Source organism: Plodia interpunctella, chromosome 12, assembly GCF_027563975.2.
Source record: "Plodia interpunctella isolate USDA-ARS_2022_Savannah chromosome 12, ilPloInte3.2, whole genome shotgun sequence".
Classification (NCBI taxonomy): Eukaryota; Metazoa; Arthropoda; class Insecta; order Lepidoptera; family Pyralidae; genus Plodia; species Plodia interpunctella.
The window spans coordinates 2312211-2334403 of NC_071305.1; the positions used below are offsets into that span (position 1 = coordinate 2312211).

Here is a 22193-nt window from a genome sequence, read left to right on the forward strand (position 1 = left end):
AATACATATTATATTAGATTAGGGCCACACTTTGTACATATTTACAAAATAAGTTATAATTTCTTTTCTCGATAGCTCACTGCGGTCTGTTTGTGTTAAATGTAAATATTTTTTTATTTCTATTTCATGTAAATTTTACATGAAAAGCATCGAAGTACACAAAACCAATCACAATGCTATTGATATTATGTTATAGAGCCGAATGTGAAATAGCAAAATCCTAACTAATGTTATAAATGTTAAAGTAAGTTTGTTACCTCTTCACGCTCTATCTACTTGACCAATCTTCTTGAAATTTTGTATAAATGTAGTTTGAAGTGTGAAGAAAGGACACAGGGTGATTTTATTCCGGAAAAATTACTGCTTCCGCGTGCGAAGCCGCAGGCAAAATCTAGTAAAATAATAATTTTTACCATGAATTTCACACGATAGTCCCGCTACCCCGGTACTAATTACTGATTAAAGTCGTGTTTGGATGATTCATTACGACCCATGAATTTTCTTGCTTCTTCAATTCATAAAATTGAGATTACTATAATACAGATTTAAATTAAATTACAGTTTAGAATTATTTTTCAAGCCAGATAGTAAAGCAGATTCTTGTTTTTTTTATTTAAATTTGAAAAATTGTAACGACAGCGCGGCCGCAGCGGTCGAAATGCTCTCAGAACCACCCGTTTCCATCCTGAAAATAAATTATTTCAATTCAATAGTTGTCATTAGAACTAGTAGGTATCCACCAAGTACAATTAAAATGAGCTATTTCCACACTACATACGTATTAAATGACATATTATTATTTATAATTGGTTACCTATCGACCGAACATAAAGTATATTCGACATATCGCAGGTATTCCTATAACAGCTGGATGCCCTAACTGCGCTGTGGTATACTATATACGTGCGTAGTGCGACTTTGCCATTTACATCTCACCATAGAGTCGATTTGCAGTGAGACGCAACTAACCAATCACAGTGTGTCATTGTGACGCAACGACACCCACAACGCAATATGATTGATTGGTTACGTTTCACTTCGAAACGATTCAATAGTAAGAGGTGAAATGCAAACCGACACTTTCTATGCGTTTAAACATTTACGTTGACAACACAGGCTACACGTAAAATATAATAAAAAATATGAATAGTTCCGGACGAACGACGTTCCGGTAAAGAATTCGGTTGAGACGACATCGAATGAATACTGACAACCCAAAAAATTTAAAGGTGATGTTTGTAGGAGGCGTTCGTTCGTCCGTCTGTACAAACTTTCAATATTTTCTTTGCTTGGGGTATCACGTGCTATCTAAACTCGCGCCCACGTGCATTTGTCGCTTATCTAGGACGTTGGGTAACTGTAAATACGATATTATGATATTGCTTAACAAGGGAAATAGATCTGAAGGGTATTGGAAGTGAGGTATTGGGTTCTGAGTAAGTATAATGTAGACAAAGGTAGTTACAATTACATCATCAATTTGCTTGCAATACCCTTTTCTTGTGTGGTCTGTCTGTTTGATATTCTAAACGGTTGTTAGGAAACATTATAATAATGTTGGTTTAAGTAGGATTTGCGCGGTTTAAACACTTAGATATAAATTAAGATTTTTTTTGTTTAATACAATAAATAAGGTTCGTGTCTGATTAAATAAGTATTGAATAAATTTTTACATCATCAATTTGCTTGCAATACCCTTTTCTTGTGTGGTCTGTCTGTTTGATATTCTAAACGGTTGTTAGGAAACATTATAATAATGTTGGTTTAAGTAGGATTTGCGCGGTTTAAACACTTAGATATAAATTAAGATTTTTTTTGTTTAATACAATAAATAAGGTTCGTGTCTGATTAAATAAGTATTGAATAAATTTTTACATCATCAATTTGCTTGCAATACCCTTTTCTTGTGTGGTCTGTCTGTTTGATATTCTAAACGGTTGTTAGGAAACATTATAATAATGTTGGTTTAAGTAGGATTTGCGCGGTTTAAACACGTAGATATAAATTAAGATTTTTTTGTTTAATACAATAAATAAGGTTCGTGTCTGATTAAATAAGTATTGAATAAATTTTTACATCATCAATTTGCTTGCAATACCCTTTTCTTGTGTGGTCTGTCTGTTTGATATTCTAAACGATTGTTAGGAAACATTATAATAATGTTGGTTTAAGTAGGATTTGCGCGGTTTAAACACGTAGATATAAATTAAGATTTTTTTGTTTAATACAATAAATAAGGTTCGTGTCTGATTAAATAATTTCTGAATAAATTTTGATTTTAAATATTTTTAAATTGAATTGCAGTTTGATATAAAATTTCAATGCATTTACTAATTAAACGCATTGTTACATATAAGGTTTGTATGTTAGCTATTGATTTAATAAGCAAATGCTTTATTATATAGTTCATTTGCCAACTATAATTAATAACGAATCGAAACTAGCTGATAAAGTTGCTATGGGTATCGTGTTGATTCAATATTAGATATAACCTATTTGATCAACGAAGGTAAGTAACAAAATTCTCTCACAACTAAAGAAAAATAATCTCTTTTATCTGGTTAAGTAAGTTTAGTTACCAAAGTGGCCGAAGGCGAAGGACCGTTCATAAATAAGTTGAAGTATACTTTAAGCTAAAGTACCTATGTTTTGTCTTTTTATGTCAATGTCAAATATTATACAATGCTATAGGGACAAAACACAATTCAATTATGATTTTGTATGAATAACGGGGTTAGTGTTAATGTTTTTGGAGTTTTTTTAGTGAAATGATACCATTGTATGTCACATATTTGTAACTCACAATATATTTTATTTTGTATCAGATGCGCGTGTTGTATTAGTTTCACCGTATAATCAAAGTACGACTAGCTTTAACCCGCGGCTTCGCGCGTGAATTTCAGTAAAAATTTAATGTTTTTAAAATCCAATCAACCAACACAAAATCACCTCATTGTATTTATGTAATAGATAATTTGGCGATACAAAGCGATTCGTCTATAATGACTGGTGGAGCTACACGAATTGAAATTCTGCTCGCACTAATGAAGCTATTGTAGGAATCGTTTTGGCAGCCGGTTTTTGCTCGTTGTTCGCAATTAACCGGAAAACCGGTTCGGTTGCGGTCAATTTAACCGGTTGTCTATAGTACAATTGACGTGCGTACCCTTAATTACAAGTAACCTGGATAAACCCTGGATTGAATAGTGCGGATTCTGCTGTCACTGAAAATTGACGAACAATAACGGACATATGTCCGTATTAAAGTCATTTGCAACGACTATGTATATGCTTAACGAATTTATTTCTCATAAGTATTTATAAAATATTCACTAACAGGGAAACTTATATTTTCTATATTTATTTGACCATCTCATTTCCAAATTATTTATTTACATTTTCAAAAACACTCCATGTTAATAAACTCAGCCTTCTTGGTGCGCATCTGGGCATCTGTTGCTATTCAACAACAGTGGTTAGACATGAAGAGGAAATGGCTTGTCACAACTTAAACATTTTACTGTTTTCAATAAATATAATAATAAAAATTGGCAAGCAATATTCAATTCTAAGACAACAAAATCCTCAGTCAAACACTCCATTTATATTATACAAATATTTCTAAGGGATCTTTCTTTAATTTATCATGCTTAGTAGAGAATAACTGTGATACTTAATTTTCGCTAATAAAATAAAAGAAATTGATAAACATAACTCTAATTATTTAAAATAATAAGTTATCTATTACACCATATAAATTATATTTTTTTAAGAATAACAGCAAAAAATCGATCAATACCTAAATTTTACCTTAGCACTAGCGCAGTAATTTATTTTTACACGACGACAAAATAGACACACACACATACCGAAATAATATTAAGGTACATTCACACCTCATTTTTTGCCCTAAGGCTGCGTCAGGAACAACGGACGGACATCCTAAACATATAGATTCTGCAAATAGTGTGTTTGTTTTGGCCTCTAGAGCAGTATGTCTCGCATAAAAACCAGGTAACTAGCATATTTGCTTTGCCAACTAACCTGCGAGTTTGTTGGTTACACGGGTCGATAAAATTAATATTTTAATGTTTTTCTTTTCTTCACCTAAAATAGGGCCATGGTCTCACATTTTCTTAGGAACAGTTTTTACACAGCGCATAATACAACGATATTTTCATCAGAAAGATGTTGAGATTCATTTTTTAAGTTTATGCGTCTGTTTGTGTCATTATAAGTACTAAAGTGATGAGTTTATATTAATAACAGTCATTCAATTTTTGAAGCGGTGGTGGTGTAATGGTTACTACGCCCGCCTGTGGATCGAAGTCTCAGGTTCGTATCTTACTCGTGCCATATGAGTTTGTATACCAATCTCATATATACTAATTTTCATAGACCACCACTTGCATCCGGTGAAGGAAAACATCGTGATGAAACCTGCACACTGGTGGACAGTTTAGTTCACTATGTGTGTATGCGACTACCTGCCACTAGATGGCGGCAAGTAGTCGTTAAAAGTCATGTCAGAGGCCTTTAGGCGACTTGAATAAAATCCGATACCAGTCTTAGGAATAACACACTCGATATGATGACGATGAATAAATAATATGACAATAGGAGCTGGAATGGAAAATTATAGTTTTAACCAGATTATATATTACCTAGGAAACCCATTTATTCAAAACATATAAGGTAGATTCACAAGGTATCATTTCTACAACATTTTTTCATTAAAAACGTTGGTTTAAATGTGTCACGTCCTAGTTGGAAAAATGTGTTTTCTGGAGCACTGAAACTTTGTTGCCAATTCACCACATGAGAAAATACAGACAGAAGAGTTCCAAATCTAAAGCAAATACTGTGGTTATTGAAGGAGTCAATTAATGTAATTTGCCTTCTACTAAGAGTTCATTGTAAAGATAAATACCTATAAGGAAGATAAAATATATTTTATTTGCGAAATTTCATGTAAATTGATACATAAAATCTTAGACTCAACATGCTTTACCATAGAATTATATTTACAGTCGCTGTTATACATACTTAAGTAAAGAAAAAGACTTGTAACTATCAACTTTGACGGTTAAGCGCAGAAAAACGCGATAGACGCCATTTTGTCTACATGTACGTCGGCGACGCGCAGGTAAAGTCAATGTCAGGCCAAATGAATTTGTCAAAGTTGACTGGTGCAACTCACACTTGAACAAAATAAAACATACATTTAGGAAAATAAATTTGGGAGCTGAAGCTGAAATTAAGAAGCTCAAATGTACGAAATATACCAAACCAATTAGCGTTTACGAGTTTGGTACAGACAAATGGGTCGGTAAGCGATTGGTACTGTACAAGTACCGGACGAAACCGGGACCATGGTAACAGGTCTCGGAAGAATTTCGGAAGTAGTCGATCGGGACCGAAGTCTAAGGACCGAATCGATAAACCATTTTTCTCCTAATAACGGCTGCCATTTGACAGTAGGTGAAGACTGCTTTTTGATATTATCTCATGTGGTGCCATCATATGGTAGCTGTCAGACACAGCCGCTTTTGAAGAGTGCCGGTTTAAAATGAATTCTGAAACACATTTACATGGTTAGTTGCACGGAAATATAGCACAGTGCAGTGAAAAATTTCCTTTTTATTTTCATAAATTTGATCCCTTTTCAACCACTGCTGGGTAAATTTAGTGAACTGAAAAAAAAAACACAAATAAAACCGTGAAAAGAGCATAGAGTGGACAACTTTCGATATGTGTGATTGCGTCTGTTTTCTGTATTTTATAGTGTGTTTTTGAACACCAACGAAAAGTCATATTACGTTTTCATAATACACGTAAAAGGGTGAATTTCATGACCGTCTGAACGCGGCGTGTAGCGTTTCATTAGTGTCCGACATTTCTTTTTTGAATAAAGTATATATTTTTTAAAATTAAACATTTATAAACTATTAACAATGTACCAGTACTCTATTTGTTTATAAAATAGGATAATTAAATTGATTACTGTGTATGGTACAATTTAATAAACACTAATGACAGCCCGCGACGAAGTTTAAAACGCTTGTGAAATTCATCCAGAAGTATTGTTTTATAAACATACTAGCTTTTGACCGGGGCTTCATACACGTGTATTTCCCACGTTTATCCTTCTCCGCACGTTCGTGTCTCCGTTAAGATGTGTAGATAGAGCGGTACGCTTTTGTATATATACATATTTTATATAAATTTTAGTAATTTGTGTAGTTGTTTTCTTCTTATCATTTCAAACAAAACAAATGTGCTGTTCCACCCGTATAGGTATCATAAGGTAATAAATAAATAAATAATAACAAATAAATATTAGGACAAATCACACAGATTGAGCTAGTCCCAAAGTAAGTTCGAGACTTGTGTTATGGGATACTAACTCAACGATGCTATATTTTACAACAAATACATACATAGATAAACATCCAAGACCCGGGCCAATCAGAAAAAGATCATTTTCCATCATGACCCGACCGGGGATTGAACCCGGGCCCTCTCGGTTCAGGGGCACTCACTTTACCACTGTGCCACCGAGGTCGTCAATTTAGGATTAGGATAGTATATAATACCGCACGAGTCACTTTCACTTTTCATAATAAATTATCGTTTCAAAATAAAACAATAACGTGGTACTAATATTAATGTGGTTTTTCTGACGAGAGTCATCCAAAAGACAATTTTAGTAATTCAACAGCATTCTCAGTTGCACCTTTATTATTCAAAAACTAATTTTCGTCTCTAATTTTAATTCTGCCCTGGGCACATGACAGTTAATCACCCCCGAAGCCTCCAGTAAAAAGGATGACGCGCCCCTATGTCACTGTACACATTGCACTAGCTTAATTTATTAACAGTACCGCAGATTTAGATCCTATGGATGTGTCATGTGTCAAACATTCGCTAAAACAGAAACTAGACGAAATTATTATGTGCATATTAAAAACAAACAATATAATTTTGTTTTTATATAATACTGCACCCGTAGGAATTTCGGGATAAAAAATTCCCTATGTGTACCAAATTTTGTAACAATCTGTCCAGTAGATTTTGCGTGAAAGAGTAACAAACATACATACACACATACATCCTCACAAATTCCAATTGTCTCCAATTGACTCCAAGGTGGAATTAACTATAAATAGATAGGGTGTGTTGTACCTATCTACATTAAAATTATACATACATTTATATTTAAAAAATGGTAAGCCCTTCTGGCAGGGCCAATATTGACCAACACTATTTGAATGAGTTTCTTTCGGCATTTCTTCTCAGCAGTGGTCTTTCAGAAATGCTAGTAGTTTGTAGCTTTGGTAAACATCATTTAATTTAGAATATGACGTGAAAAAGTGCCTGTGAAGGCTTAATTTCTGAATAAATGATTTGATTTTGATTTTGTAGAAAACAATTTATATCTTGTGAATTTATTGTTACTTTTTAGCAACTATTAAGACGCATCTAGTGACTATAACTCCTGCACTGTATTCCCTGTTTATTATCACAGGGCACATAAATTTGTCGCCCTACGGTTTTGTCCACTCATAAACCTCTTGGGTGAACTACGGTGTTGCAACTTTGATAATAACGCAAAAGGTCATTAAACTTTACTAATTGAAATATAGTGACTACCTAAGCACACCTTTATGAAGTGCATTTGTAAGGTTTAAGAATTTGATTGATGATAACCATTAGTTACGTCACTGTTAATGAGTTTTGTACACATGAGTCTATTATGAAAAGTGAATATTACTGGCCACTAAACACAAGGGTTATAATAGTATTATAAAACAAAACATAAAAATAATTATATAAATCATGCTTATTTGATGTGCTTTCGCGTTGTGTGTTCTATTGAAATGTATTTTTATGATATCAACTAATTCAATTGTTAATGGCCGGTGTGAACCGCCGTCTATATTATAAAATAATACTGTTTTTTTTTGTTATCACCTATGAGGGTGACGTAGTCAATTCTGACAAAACCCTCTATAAAAAATAAAACTAATTCAATTGAAACATGTGTGTCTTGGATGAAAACAAAATTTAAATGATCGTTACAATATGATTAAGACAATACCATTGATCATGTTTTGAGTTTATAAATTCAGCGATTAATTATGCATAATTGTAATACTTTATGCATAATTAATCTTTAACGACCTCGGTGGCGCAGTGGTAAAGTTCTTGCCACTGGATCGATAGGTCCCGGGTTCGATCCCCAGTCGGGTCGTGATGGAAAATGATCTTTTTCTGATTGGCCCGGGTCTTGGATGTTTATCCATATATGTATATGTTATAAAATATAGTATCGTTGAGTTAGTATCCCATAACACAAGTCTCGAACTTACTTTGAGACTCGATCAATCTGTGTGATTTGTCCTAATATATTTATTTATTTATTTATTTAAGCTCTTTTAAGTATTCACATGTAAATGTTACAGTGATGTGACTTCATCATAATCAATCAGGATTTTTAAAAGCTTTTATTTAACTTGCAATGTATGTATGTATGTATGTTTGTTTGTTTGTTAGTTCGGGTGGAATCTTGCTTCTCAATTTTGAAGCAGATATCTTCAACTGAAATTTTTAAGAATTAATAATAAAACATACTCTAATAATTTACTAGCTGCCTGTTCCGGATTCGCTCGGATAATGCACCTAAGCCTTCATCAGGTACACTATCTATTCAAATAACTTGTATCAAAATCCGTAGTATTTTTTTAAAGGTCTAAGCATACATGGACAGACAGACAGCGGGAAGCGATTTTGTTACTACATAGTATATAGTGATAAGTGTTGAAGACAAATTAGAAAGTTGCGTACCATAACGGCAGAAGAAAGAACCGAGATAAAGCTCAAATGAGATAGAGAGTACAATTGAAATTAAAACGAATGCTTTTAACTGTACTTAAAGTTTGTGAAGACTTAATAAAACATTAACTACCATTAATTAACTTTAATGAGGGCAATGGGAATGCCGGCGGAACGAACGGATTATTAAGTAATTCCAACTCCGGCTTTTAGATAAGATTATTAGGTGAGTTGATAGCTATATGTTTTTAGGGTTCCTTAGTCTTACATGAAAATAGTAGTGCTGCTCTAGAATAGGGCCACTCCATACCCTCCCCTGGATGTCGTACGAGGGACACAGTCTTAACAGCTAATAGGCAAAGATAGCATTCTTAATGACGGTTGAAATCAGGCGGGTAGCATTTAAAATCATAGCCCAAATATAATTGTTTTTTTTTTTTACGCTAACCACGGGCTTTGGGGCGTCACAGATCCGAATGCAACCAAAAAAGAGAGTATTACATGGAAACGAAAGATTGTTAAATACTGTGATAATGCTTTGAAAGATGACAAAAATATCATCACACATTTTTGGATTGATCTAAACGCTCCATACTAAATGATACATAGAAGTGACATCACAACTAGGTAATGTTTGCATAAAACCTGTGTTCGTTTGACAGCTACCTTAAATATTGCGTTCATGATGTGGTGTTGGCTTCTTAATAACTGTTTTTGTTTTTTTAATGTATTTTTTTTTTAATTTTCGTTTGATTAATTACTAAGTTAACTTCAATATTGAAGGAATATTTTGTATTTGTCTTTTTAAATTGAGTCATAGACTATTAAATTATTAAAAATCAAACTTTTGCCCGACCGTGACACCACAAAGTTAAAAAATAATAATCTACACGTGTATTTCCCTCGAGAGTTGAATTCAAAATGAATAAATAAATGCGTTTAATTTCTCCATTACTGTTTACCAGCATTATACATTTATTTGAACGAAACGTTTGTTTGACGAAGATAAATATAGGAAAACGTTTCAAATATCGGTCTAATATTATATATTTCGTGTTGTGGTCCAGAGAGATTCAAATATTTATAAAGTAACAAATTCTATTACATTTTAAATAATTGGAAACAAGAAATGGTGTGTAAATTCATACTAAAATACACATATATGTTTCCAGACAATAATATTTGTTTGCTGCTGGCTGGAAACAAAAAATGTTTATGTAAATTTTAATTTAAACATATATTTTTTATATGTGTATGTATAAACTACATAAATACATTTTCTATTTCCAGCCCGCGCAGACATATCACTGTCTGTTTGCCGCTGGATTCCAATGGTTGGTAATTAAAGAGGATTGAAACAAAATAGCTCTTTTTTACCCGAAATTCCTGTGAAAGTATAGCCATGTAAGTAGGTAATATATATACACCTAGACACTATAATATCTCTGTCATTCTCTCAACATAAGGACATTAGAGAATCTCCCCCTTTTTTAAAGTTAAAAAGTACAGTCACAATTATAACGATGTGTATAAATTTATTGCAAAATATCACATTATAATATTCTGGGTATAAAATTGAAATTCGGTTGACTTATACCCTAATATCCTTTCTTCATTGTCGTATTCTTCATGGCTGAGGGTCGTGGTAATTACGTGGAATGAAATACACATAACAACTTTCTTTTCATTATTAATCGAGTGGTTTGCCATTGCTTTCTCCATTTCACACACAATAATCTACAATTATACAGGTTTCCTCACTATGTTTTTCTTCACCGGAAGCAAGTGGTGGTCGATGAAAACTACTCATCGACCAGACGACATGAGTCAGATTGATATACAAACTCATGTGGCACAAGTAGGATTCCAACCTGGGACATACCGATCCACAAGTGTCTTAACCATTACAACACCACCGCTTCAAATAAATATCCTTTAGGTACACACAAAAAAAAAAACTGATATAATCAGACTTGTATTTATGACAACCAATACAATCTGTCTACCTTGCAACCTTCTCCAAGCATCACAAAGGAATACTGGCAGCCAATACATAAATTAAGTTTCTACTATCATCTAATATATTTTGAGTGTGTATAATGAACTTAATTGAGATAGCTTAACTTAACTTAGCGAGCGTGAATAACTGGATGGACAGCTGTAGTAAAGAACAGTTGAATTAAACCAATTGGTTAATACGAATTTCCTGTGGTCATTAAGTTCGTTTGATACGGTGCGGTGCTAGAACGAAATCATCATCGTAAATGACGTTTAACGACAAATTAACAAATAAATCTATTATGTCAAATATAAGTTATTAATATAACACTAGATTCTTTGTAACTACTTTTCAAATTAAAAGTTAAAAAAAATATTTATACTGTTTTATACAGTATCAAGAACTGATAATAATATATTAATTTTATTATAAAAAAAACGTAATCTATACTATATATAACTATATTAAAGGTACTTTATCCAAGCTTATATTGAGATAAAATATATGCTATATTTTATCTCAATATTCCCACGGGAGCGAAGCCCTAGGCAACATCTAGTTATGTATATATTGGTTGTTTATTCATTTAGTGTGAAAATGTTGAAATTTTTTGTGGATTTTTTTTGAGATTGTTAGGTTATTACATTTTAATTTAAAAGAAAATTTTAAACATAATTTAAACCATCTTTCTCATCCAAGCGTTTCCCGGTTTCTTTCGCAGCCGTTAAGTGCCGGAGCTCAAGGTCCATATTAAAAACATAATTATAATCATATTCTGTAGAAACATCAAAATATGAAAAGGTATACCGGAATCTCGTTATTTTTAAGAGCATACAACATCTTTTATTAAATCCCTTAAAAATCTCAAACATCAAACACAGTTTGTTGACGAAAAATGCACGTAGTTTTATTAAAAGTTGCAAGTAGTTTGTAGCGACATACTACTTTACTTGTTAAACTTGGTGCATGTTAAGATGACAAAATATGCACGTCGCGCTGCATCGTTTCGTGTCATGTATTTTGAAATTTTAACGTTTATCGTTAATATGTTTTAAATAGTTTTCCTCTTAAGAGAAAAGTCTCCAGGTGCCTTGTTTTAAATATATAACAACAAATATTTATAATAGATACCAATAGCGCTATCTATAAACTGTATGCAGAGTACCAATGTTTGTATTTAATTTTTTGTCTGTCTCTTAATAAACTGTCAGTTGATTGAAAAGAACTCAGTTTTAATCATTTTAATACTCCTCGCCCACACGAAAATTGAAAACCTTTTTTTTTACCTCTAAATATTAACCTGCAAATCATACAGCATGCTTAATCGGTTGACACAAAAATCAAAGAGTCGTGATTAAATTGGTGTGATCAAATGTTATTAGTCAAACGAAAATTTAAAAAAAATAGACATTATTTGATAAATTTTTCGTTTAAACCAATGCATCCGCTCAAGGAAAATTTCGTGGGAAAATTTGTATAAATGCAGACTGGTTTACTAGTGTGTGAATACGACCATCGTTATATGACGGAAGTCGTAAAAGTCTTATCAGATTCGTTTACACAACTTGAATAAAATCTGACACCAGTGTTAGTAATAAATAATACACTACACATTTATTGTAGCTAACGCTAAAATATATGATATTGATTAGCATCTGATTTTGATTTCATCTATAAATTATAGATTTTTTTATTAATTATAGAAGAATTATAGATTTATTCATATTAAATCATCCAATGGTCTTCTTGCTCTTTACCGAATCCTATTTTAAATGGCCTCGGCGTATTTTGTAATTTCCTTTCACAACTGGTTTTCTGTCATACCTTCATTCGCTTATAAGATCTTCATACCATTCCTAACACTTTCCTTCCATAATAATATAGATATATATTATTATAATAATATAATATTATATAATAATATAGATATATATTATTATGGAAATGCTAGAGGGTTAATCAAGTAGTAGTTTTTTTAGTTTATTCATTACAAACCAAAAACAAAACTTTTCTATTTATAATATTAGTATGTTACTTGCTACCGGTGAAGGAAAACATCGTGACGTTTACTAACTTGTTTGTGAAATGGAGAACTCCATTAATAGTGCCAAGAAATTTGTTGTGGGTTTCATTTAACGTATTGGCCACGACTACGAGGAGAGATTACGTAATTACATACATCTTAATGGCATTGAACTGTAATATGATCATAAACATTATTACCAAAATGTCGAATCCATTCATTTTTCCTTTCGGAACTCTGAACATTAATATTTTACGTGCAAAAGTGACAAGTAAAATTCTCATGAAAGCCAATGTTGCGAGTCTCAAATTATTATCTCGGTAGCATATTGTTGTGTGATATTACGGTGTGGAAGAGCCTTTTTATGGCTGCCGGAGGAGCGTTGATAAATAAGGATTTTTTCGTACTATAAATGTAGTAACAACAGTACAGTGGAAATGTTCCTGATGAGAATTTTCCTATATTGTATGCTGCAATGTTTTAAAAATGTCCATTTTCTGTGACGGTTTCGCTCGGGTAAAAATAAATAAATATAATAAATACATTATACATCAAAATCTTATTCAGAAATCACAATCTATTGGTGAAAATATATATACATTTATATTTGAAAAATGGTAAGCCCTTCTGACATAATAGGGACCAACACTGTTTGAATGAGTTTCTTTCGGCATTTCTTCTCAGCAGTAGTCGTTTCGAAATGCTAGTAGTTTGTAGCTTTGGTAAATATCATTTAATTTAGAATATGGCGTGAAAAAGTGCCTGTGAAGGCCTAATTTCTGAATTAATGATTTGATTTTGATTTTTGAAAACCGCATCAAAATCCGTGCAGTAGTCATTGAGCTTATCGCGAACAGACACGGCAGAGCTCCTTGGTTTTACAATATTTGTTTGAACGCGGCGTGTTGCGTTTCATTCGTGTCTGACATTAAAAAAAAAAGAATCATTTCTTTTAAATTAAACATTTATAAAATTAACATTGTACTGTGTATGGTACAATTTAATAAACACAAATGAGAGCCCGCGGCGGAGTTCAAAACGCCCGTGAAATTCACCCATGTAAAGATAGGATAGACTTTTAGAATGAATGTACGGTCAGCATAAATGATATCTCCAAGATAAACCTTATTTATTAAGCCACAAACTAAGAATAAGTATATATTGAAATACAAGATCCCACTTCGGTATCGCTACGAACAATCTTTAAGTGTCAATTAAGTAAGTCAGTAATGGCTACTTAAAGTCTGACTTCAGTACAATTTAATCGGATCGTTTCGCTAAAGCCCGCAGTACACTATAAGATAGGTGCATATATAAGATAGGTGTGCTTTTCTGCGCATTTTATTGAAAATTTACGATAACTGTAAATTTGATCATAAAACTATTTTATTGTGTCGCTTTCGTGTACGGTCAAGTATAGGTATATGAACCAAATTGATTGCAAAGGATCTAGGTCAAAATGGGCGTAAACCAGTGAAATATATTATTATTTAGGAGAACAGATATTTTTAATTATTTTATATATTTTAATAATATTTAAAACATTAATACTCAGTTTATTTTGGGGATAAAACATATATATAGTGGATATTAAGACTTAAATTAGGTACAATAATACAGCACAATTTATTTGTGTTCGTTTAATGCCCAGCCCTCATAGAAAAATGCCCAATATCCTTTAACTGTAACTACTTGACATGCACTATATTTGATACTGATATTGACTGTAGAGAGTGTGTGACTGTAGAGCAATTTTAGTATAGGTTCATAAATATAGGTTTATATAGTTCAATCTTATTTCCATTGACTTACGAATTTGTTATGTAATGAATAGTAAATTTAACTCACTCTAGGCTTACTTCTTACGATTTATAAATCGTAAGTTCGTAAAAAGTTTTGCTGTATATATACAGCAAAACTTTTTACACATTTTATATAACGCATATCGCAGTAATCGACGTGAAGTGGACAACATACTTAATCTACTCTATGTAGGAAATGAAACAAAAGAACTTACATTTAATTCCCGTTTTCATTGTTACAGATGGAAAACTCGCCGATGAGATAGCGAATTAAGATGAATCTCAAATATTTAATTCTGATGATAGCCGCCACCATTGAGATAAATGTGACAGAGAGCAGACAAAACGATAAAAGACGATGGAAGAACGACAAAAACTATTCGCACTACGTAAACATATGCGACATACAAGATCGCGTCTCGAAAGTGCATTGTTATTGCGAAAGTATTAAAATTAAATCGGCTACAAAAGCAGACTGCTGGGTCTTCAATGGCGGCATTGCTGAAGATGATCCCTTCTGGTCAAACTTCTATTCACAACCAAAAATAGAAAAACTCAGTTTCAATGTCAGAGCTGACGGAGGTCTGACGTATATACCGGCCAAAGTTATCATCAGACTAGAACGCCTGCAGTACCTCCACATACAATACGCTAAGATTTTTAGTATACCCTCATTCGCATTCACGAACTCCACAACACTGAGGGAAGTAATTCTACCAAAGAACAAAATCACAAAATTGGAAACGATGTCGTTCGCTCATCTGATAATGCTGTCAAACGTCAGCTTAGTGGAAAATCAGATCACGGAGCTGAAAAGGGACGTGTTTTACGTTCTTCCGAATTTGCAGAGGTTATATTTGTCGAAGAACACAATAAGCGTGCTCCATGACGGTTGCTTCAAACATCTGAACAATCTGATAAAATTGGATCTCGACAACAATTTGTTGACTGTCGTCATAAGAGAGAACTTCCAGGGTCTGTCCAATTTGATTAGTCTGGATATGAGAAGCAACAAATTAAAGATGATAGGTGACTTGGCATTTGCGGAACTTTGGAGCCTTGAGGAACTTTACCTGGATGGGAACGAAATAGAATTTATATCAGACAGAGGTTTTGGAGGGTTGGCTGGATTGAGGAAACTTTCTTTGGCCGATAATAAGTTGGCAACATTAGACGAAGGTGTTCTGGATGAAATTGTCAAGTTGAATGTTTTGGACTTGAGGAATAATTACTTGGAGACGCTGAGGCAGGAGGCCGTGCAGAATGTCTTGGAAAATATGAAGACACATTATGCATTAATCTCCCTAGATGGTGAGTATTTATAAACTTTGTCAGTTTACCGTCCTTCGTCTCTGAGTAGGGATTATATTAGATTATTTAAACTTGAAATAGATTTGCTTATAGCTCTTATTAGGGCATTTTATTAATGAGTGCAGGGAGATGAGACGCCCTTGAGATTTTCTCTCTCATATTTATTATTATTATTATTTTAAAGAGGTGTCTTAGCGATTTTGATTTTGTCCTTGCCTTGCCTGTCTTACTTTTATGGTACTGTAGTTTAAATAAAGTGGTCTCGGAACCGGATCGAGAGCCACATAAAATTAATGTTCATTTTATGTGGCTCTCGATCCGATGAATAATCTAAATTTATACAAATCTTTTATCCAGACTGATTGACCCAAACAATGCCGGGACAGACAAAAGCGGACATATTTCGAACATGAATACTAACACACGAATTATACTATATACCAAGAGCCCGTCCCCATTACTCAGTCGCACTCCGTTACGACATCCGTCGACGGATCAACGCTGAAGTTTCGATGCACAGCAACGCATGTCATTGTAAAAATCTATAGAAAACAACGGAATACGACTGAACAATGGGAACACGCTCTAAGGGTGAGCTGCAACAGTATACTTTGACATAGACTTTGAAATGCGCGACGATGAAGTTTAGAAAAAAATAACTTCAAAGTTGACTGGTGCAACCCACTCTAATTATAATATACATTCAACATATAGTTCAAACCCAAAGGGTTAGTAATAGCTCTTTGACCACTAACCACAAAATACTAATGGCTGCCATGGCCCGAGGCAGTGGCCTTTGTAATCGGGTAATTAAACATCATGTTGACATTTACACAAAACTACAGAGTATTAACTATTAATGTGACCAGGCCATGTGACTTTTCTTGAGTGAGATTCTAAATTTAATTAAGAATCGACCGAATAAGTTTCATAGATTGTGTACTCCACATTTGACGACCTCCGTGGCCAATGGTCATCAAGCTGGGTTTGATCCCCGGTCAGGTCATCATGGAAAATTATCCTTTTCAGATTGACCTAAGTATTGATTTTTATCTATATTACGTACATGTTATAGAATATAGTATCGTTGAGTTAGTATCCCATAACATAGTTTCGAACTTACTTTGTGGCTAACTCAATATGTGTGATTTGTTCCTATATATTTACTAATATATAATTTTTAAATTCTGCGTCTTGGAGATTCCTAATAAAATATCGAAATGAACTTCATTACAGGTAAAAATAAGTAGTCGTGTGTTTATATAGCCCACATTTTAATATTAATTTTAATAATATAATTTGACATTGACGGAACAAAACCATCTCAACTAAATACTGGATTGTAATACAGATGAGTTACACAGGCATATTTGAGTTTAACTTTAACCTCCGCAGAAAAACGCAAAGCCCGCCATTTCCCAATGTCAACGTCAAAGTTGACTAGCACAACCCGCTCTAAAAAAAAAGAAAACTAGGTATATCGATTTTTTTATTTCTTTGTGGCCAACAACTAATCTTTTTTTTTATGCAGTCCTGTAAATAAATGTTGAAACTGATGTGACGTTTTTACAACGGCCATATTTTGGGGTTGAGTAACGTAGCTACTTCATAAACAAACTGCCAACATTGCTTTTTTCGTTTATGATTTAATAGCTTTTTGCTATGTCCATTCGGTTTGAGTAAGAAATTAGTTTTGAAATAGGCAACATGTTTTAATACGAGCAAATTAGTCTATAAGCCAAAATAAGCATACAAGAAAAACATCACATCATTAAGAAAAAAATATGATTCCACACACTTTATTTCAAAATAAAAAAGTCCTGATAGTATTGTAAAAGTATATTTTCTTTTTAATTGAGGAGATTTTTTTAGAGTACCATTATGGAGAAACGGTTTTATTCGGCATCTTGAGCTCGACAGGCAATTTTCTCGTCAACTTACAATATAGGTTTTTCATTACTACTTTATTTTTTATGTGAATAACTAACAAGAAGTATAGAATAAGTAAATCAGTTCTTCTTATAGTACAGTCAACTGTATGTCAAGTATCCTTTGGATAATAATATACCTTTTCCCAGACCGAAAAAATATTGTTCTGTGTTCTGTCGTTTTATTTTAGTTAAATACAAAAATCTATAAATAATTATTATTGTTATGAAAAAAAAAACTATGAAAATAATATATTTATCTCACTCGGCGTGATATAGGTACTACAATAACCTGAAAAAATTTCAGCTAAGGTAATCAAAAAACGCCTCAGTTCAGTTTTGAACATATTAAAAAAAATGTTTCCTTAATAAAATTATTTTAATAAAAAGAAAATATTTTACAAGGAAACCACAATGTTAGGAAGCGTTCACTCCGGTGACATTATTTCGTAAACAAATGTAAAATGACTAGTATATTATAGTATTAATATTCGATTGCCTTACAAAGCGTAGATCGTCAAATCGTCTAAGTAAATTCGCTGTTGACTGTACCAGTGCAATGCTAGTTTGGCTGTGATTTACAATGCTTTGTGTTAATTCAGTTCTGCGGTTGTTTACCCGCTAGATTGCTTTCTGAGCTAGCAGAATAGAAATGAACATACTAGGCTCCATGCATATCTCTCTCGTCTAAGCGTTTCCCCGTTTGCTTTCACCTCACTTTTCTTTTCTTTTTCGCATGGTTTTGGCATTCTTAGTTGTCAGACAATTAACACGCATATCATCCTGACATAAAGTCAATACTTTGTGGCTTTACTCCATTTGCTAAGTCCAGACGGAAGCGGCATAGCCAGACATTTGTTCTCAAACTAATTTGTTTGTATGATCCGTCAGTTTTCTTGAGAAACAGTGATACTGCGCGCGGGCGCCCTTTTAAATCTATGTTGAGAAAGGACAGTGAAAATAATTCTTGTATTTGTTAAAATTTAAAAAATTGTATTGCGTGCGTGGGTCCCCTTTATGGTAATGACAGCGCGGCCGCTGCGTTCCAAGGTCGACAGTTAGATCATAAAAAATGTAAAAACACTTTACAAAACAGGTTTAAAACACTCAATAAGTGTTACAGATTTTTTTTTCAATGTGACACTTATGAATATTTACACTTGAGTGTGGTGTGAATAACCCTATTTCCATCTGGAATAACCATTTATTTCTACTGAGGCTAGAATAGCTGAGATATGCCTCCACGTATTTCCGAGAAATATGATATTCTACAACCAAAGCCCTCAGAATACCTTGCTAATAAGCGGTGGGAGACCATGTGCGTTTGAGAGTTTATTTATCCCACTACTAGCGACCATAGGATGAATCGTTCAGGGGTAACGTTTGCTATTTTAGCAAACATTACTCCTGAACTATTCATCTATCTTCGTGCCTTTCATCAAAATCGGTCTAATTTTCGTCTTACCAACAGAAAAAAATATCTGATTTGATTAGGTTGAAAATAATAAAATACTTAGCCCATTTAAGGATGGTAGTGGCGTTTATTTTTTTTTTTGTAAAATTGACTATTTTGTTGCAGGTAATAGACTTACATGTGACTGCCGTCTGTCATGGCTGCACAAGCTACGAAACGAAACGAGAAGCAAACGACTGAAGGCATCTCTTTCTAGACTCAACTGCATCATGGACTCGAAAACAAAAATAAACTTAGGCATACTCAAAGTGGAAAAGATTGAAACACCATTGAGTATAAACACCATCAAGAAAGATTACGATGACCTTGATGAAAATTTAGACGAAGACAACAACTACGATGAAACTATGCAAGATCAGGAGACAGAAACTGATGAGTCTAAAATAGAATATCGCAGGAAACTCCTGGAAATACCCAAAGATATGCTGCCTTGTCCTAATAGACTTAGTTATGAGGCATCCTACGCGCCGCCCACCCAAGACGAAGTGAAATACTATAAGACCTCATCGAGTTTTAAGAGCTTAGTACCAATAAATTGGATAGTTTTAATAATACTCGCTAAAATACTGTAGTGTTCTTGAGACTAAGGCCTTGTAAATATAAATTATACAGCTCAGTTACACATTTAATCAGTAATAATTGATTTCGTACTACGTTATTTAAAGTACCTATTTAGATATTTTAACAGTGTAAATAGATTTAAGGCTTTAAATTAATGAAATATCGCAAGAGTGCATTAGAAGTTAACGGTATGAAGGTGCAAGTTTCAAAAGTTAGTGTTAATTACGAGCGAAGTTTAGCGACGTCGAGTCTGGAATAGATCTAGACGTTTTAAAGTCTATCCGCACATATTAGGGCCATGCCTCCAGGCACGGTCGAAGTAGGGCCGAAGGTTTCTGAATTATAATGTCGAGTTTTTTTTTGCGAAACCAAAAACTATACTTGATAATATTATTTTCTTTGCCGAACAATAAACCAACTGAGTCCCAACTGATTTATGAAAATTTTTTTTGTTTTCAACCTTATTAAACTTACTCTGTGTCACAATGAAAAAAAATTAATTAAGTGTAGTAACAGTAACACATTTCGAAGATTTCCGAAAAGGTATATGAATTAGAACATAGTTAGCTATCATGTAATTTTGATTTAGACATTTAAAATATTAATTAAGTAGCACGTAAGAGTGAAAAGAAAGATGTACCAATAAAGAATAATTTAATTTTGTGTAAATATCACTTAATAATTAAGTAAGTATTTGAATATATCAATTATCATTAATTATAATCATGTAAGTAACTCAAAAATTTCTGTTTGAAAACGTAATTTTGTAGAAGCAAGTCGGTTTTTTAAAATAATGGCTCAATATTTTATAACTCCATTCAAGAGATCCGGCTAAAACATTTGTATTGTCATTATAAATATGTTTAAAATTAAAATAACTCACTACTTATCCATCAATGAGTATACCGTGGCACGAATTATCCGTTGTTAAAGATATCGTTCAAAAAGATGTATTGTAGTTGAAGATAACCTTGAGTATAGGAACGCCTTCACATTTCTATAACTTTATTCTAATTTCTGTGATTGAGAATTAAAGGTGAGTTGCAGCAGTCACTTTTGACGTTGACGTATTTACCTGCGCGCCGCCGTCGTTTCGACAAAATGGCGTACTTTGTGGTTTTCCGTTGACTGGTGCAACATACACTAATAAAAGGCATCTAACAATGTAGGGTAGGTACCTACTTGAAATAGTCTTGAGTTCAGTACAAGCTTTATTGCATAGAATGTCTAATTACAGTGATGATTGTGAAGATGATTTGTGAATCAAAATGAACTTATTCATACTAAAATCATTATTGTTATAGAATATTGTTGTAAAACCGTAATTTATTGGTATTACAATAACCTCAAAGTGAATTAATTTAATTTTCCCTCATTTCAAACGTTGTTTTGTATGCCCGGATATCTGGAATATTAATTTCATAGTTTAATTTATTCATAAAACCATCGTGATTTACATACCAAAGATTGTTTTGTGCACGAGTTACCTAAATAGTAAGGGTCGGAGTACAATAACACTTTTGACGGCGACTAGCGATTTAATGACTTTTTTATCATTGGGCCTTAATAAAAGGCCTTTTCCTAGCGGTGGGATCCTAAAAATCATTATTTTACTAAATTATTGGAATAATTTTGTGCCACTGATGGGTGTGACTAAACGCGAAATTTGATCAAAATGATTTTGAAATGAATGAGATATTTTGTCAGTATCGTGGCAAGTGGATATCCCTAGTCTATGCCTAATTATGTATGTAACATCATCATATCAAGTGTGTTATTGCTAATACTGGTGTCAGATTTCATTCAAGTCACCTTAAGGCATCTGACATGACTTTTACGACTACTTACCTAGTGGCAGGTAGTCACATACACACTAGGGAACTAAACAGTCAACCAGTGTTCAGGTTTCCTGGTGATCTATGATAAGTACTATATATGAGTCAGATTAGTATATAAACTCATATGGCACGAGTACGATACGAACCTGAGACCTTTCAATCCACATGCGGGCGTCTTAACCATTACACCACCACCGCTTCATATGTATCTATATTTTGAAATATGAAAACATATCGAATTGAAACATATCTTCGCCGTGCTGATCAACTAAAACCGTATGATTGTATGAAATAAATACCTAGATTTTTCGATACATTTCTGGTTGCCTATTACATTAAACTAAGGTAGATAAAAACACAGAATTAACTTTTGTTGTATAGCTGTATCGTAACGTACATATTGTCAGGGATATTAAGGATAA

At 33.1% G+C, this 22193-nt stretch overlaps 1 protein-coding gene across 3 annotated transcripts in view; it reads left to right on the top strand.

Moving 5' to 3' along the window:
• Positions 1-21819, top strand: part of LOC128674234 (connectin-like) — a 45519-nt gene extending 23700 nt beyond the window's left edge. For 2 of the 3 annotated variants that reach the window (XM_053752696.2, XM_053752698.1), the window contains exons 2-3: positions 14902-15970; positions 19478-21819. In XM_053752696.2, coding sequence (XP_053608671.1) covers positions 14935-15970; positions 19478-19944 — 1503 coding nt within the window. In that variant the 5' untranslated portion in view covers positions 14902-14934 and the 3' untranslated portion in view covers positions 19945-21819. Of the gene's footprint in view, positions 1-10125; positions 10240-14901; positions 15971-19477 lie in introns of all 3 variants that reach the window. The other variant, XM_053752695.1, reaches the window with a different exon arrangement.
• Positions 21820-22193: the final 374 nt, after the last annotated feature.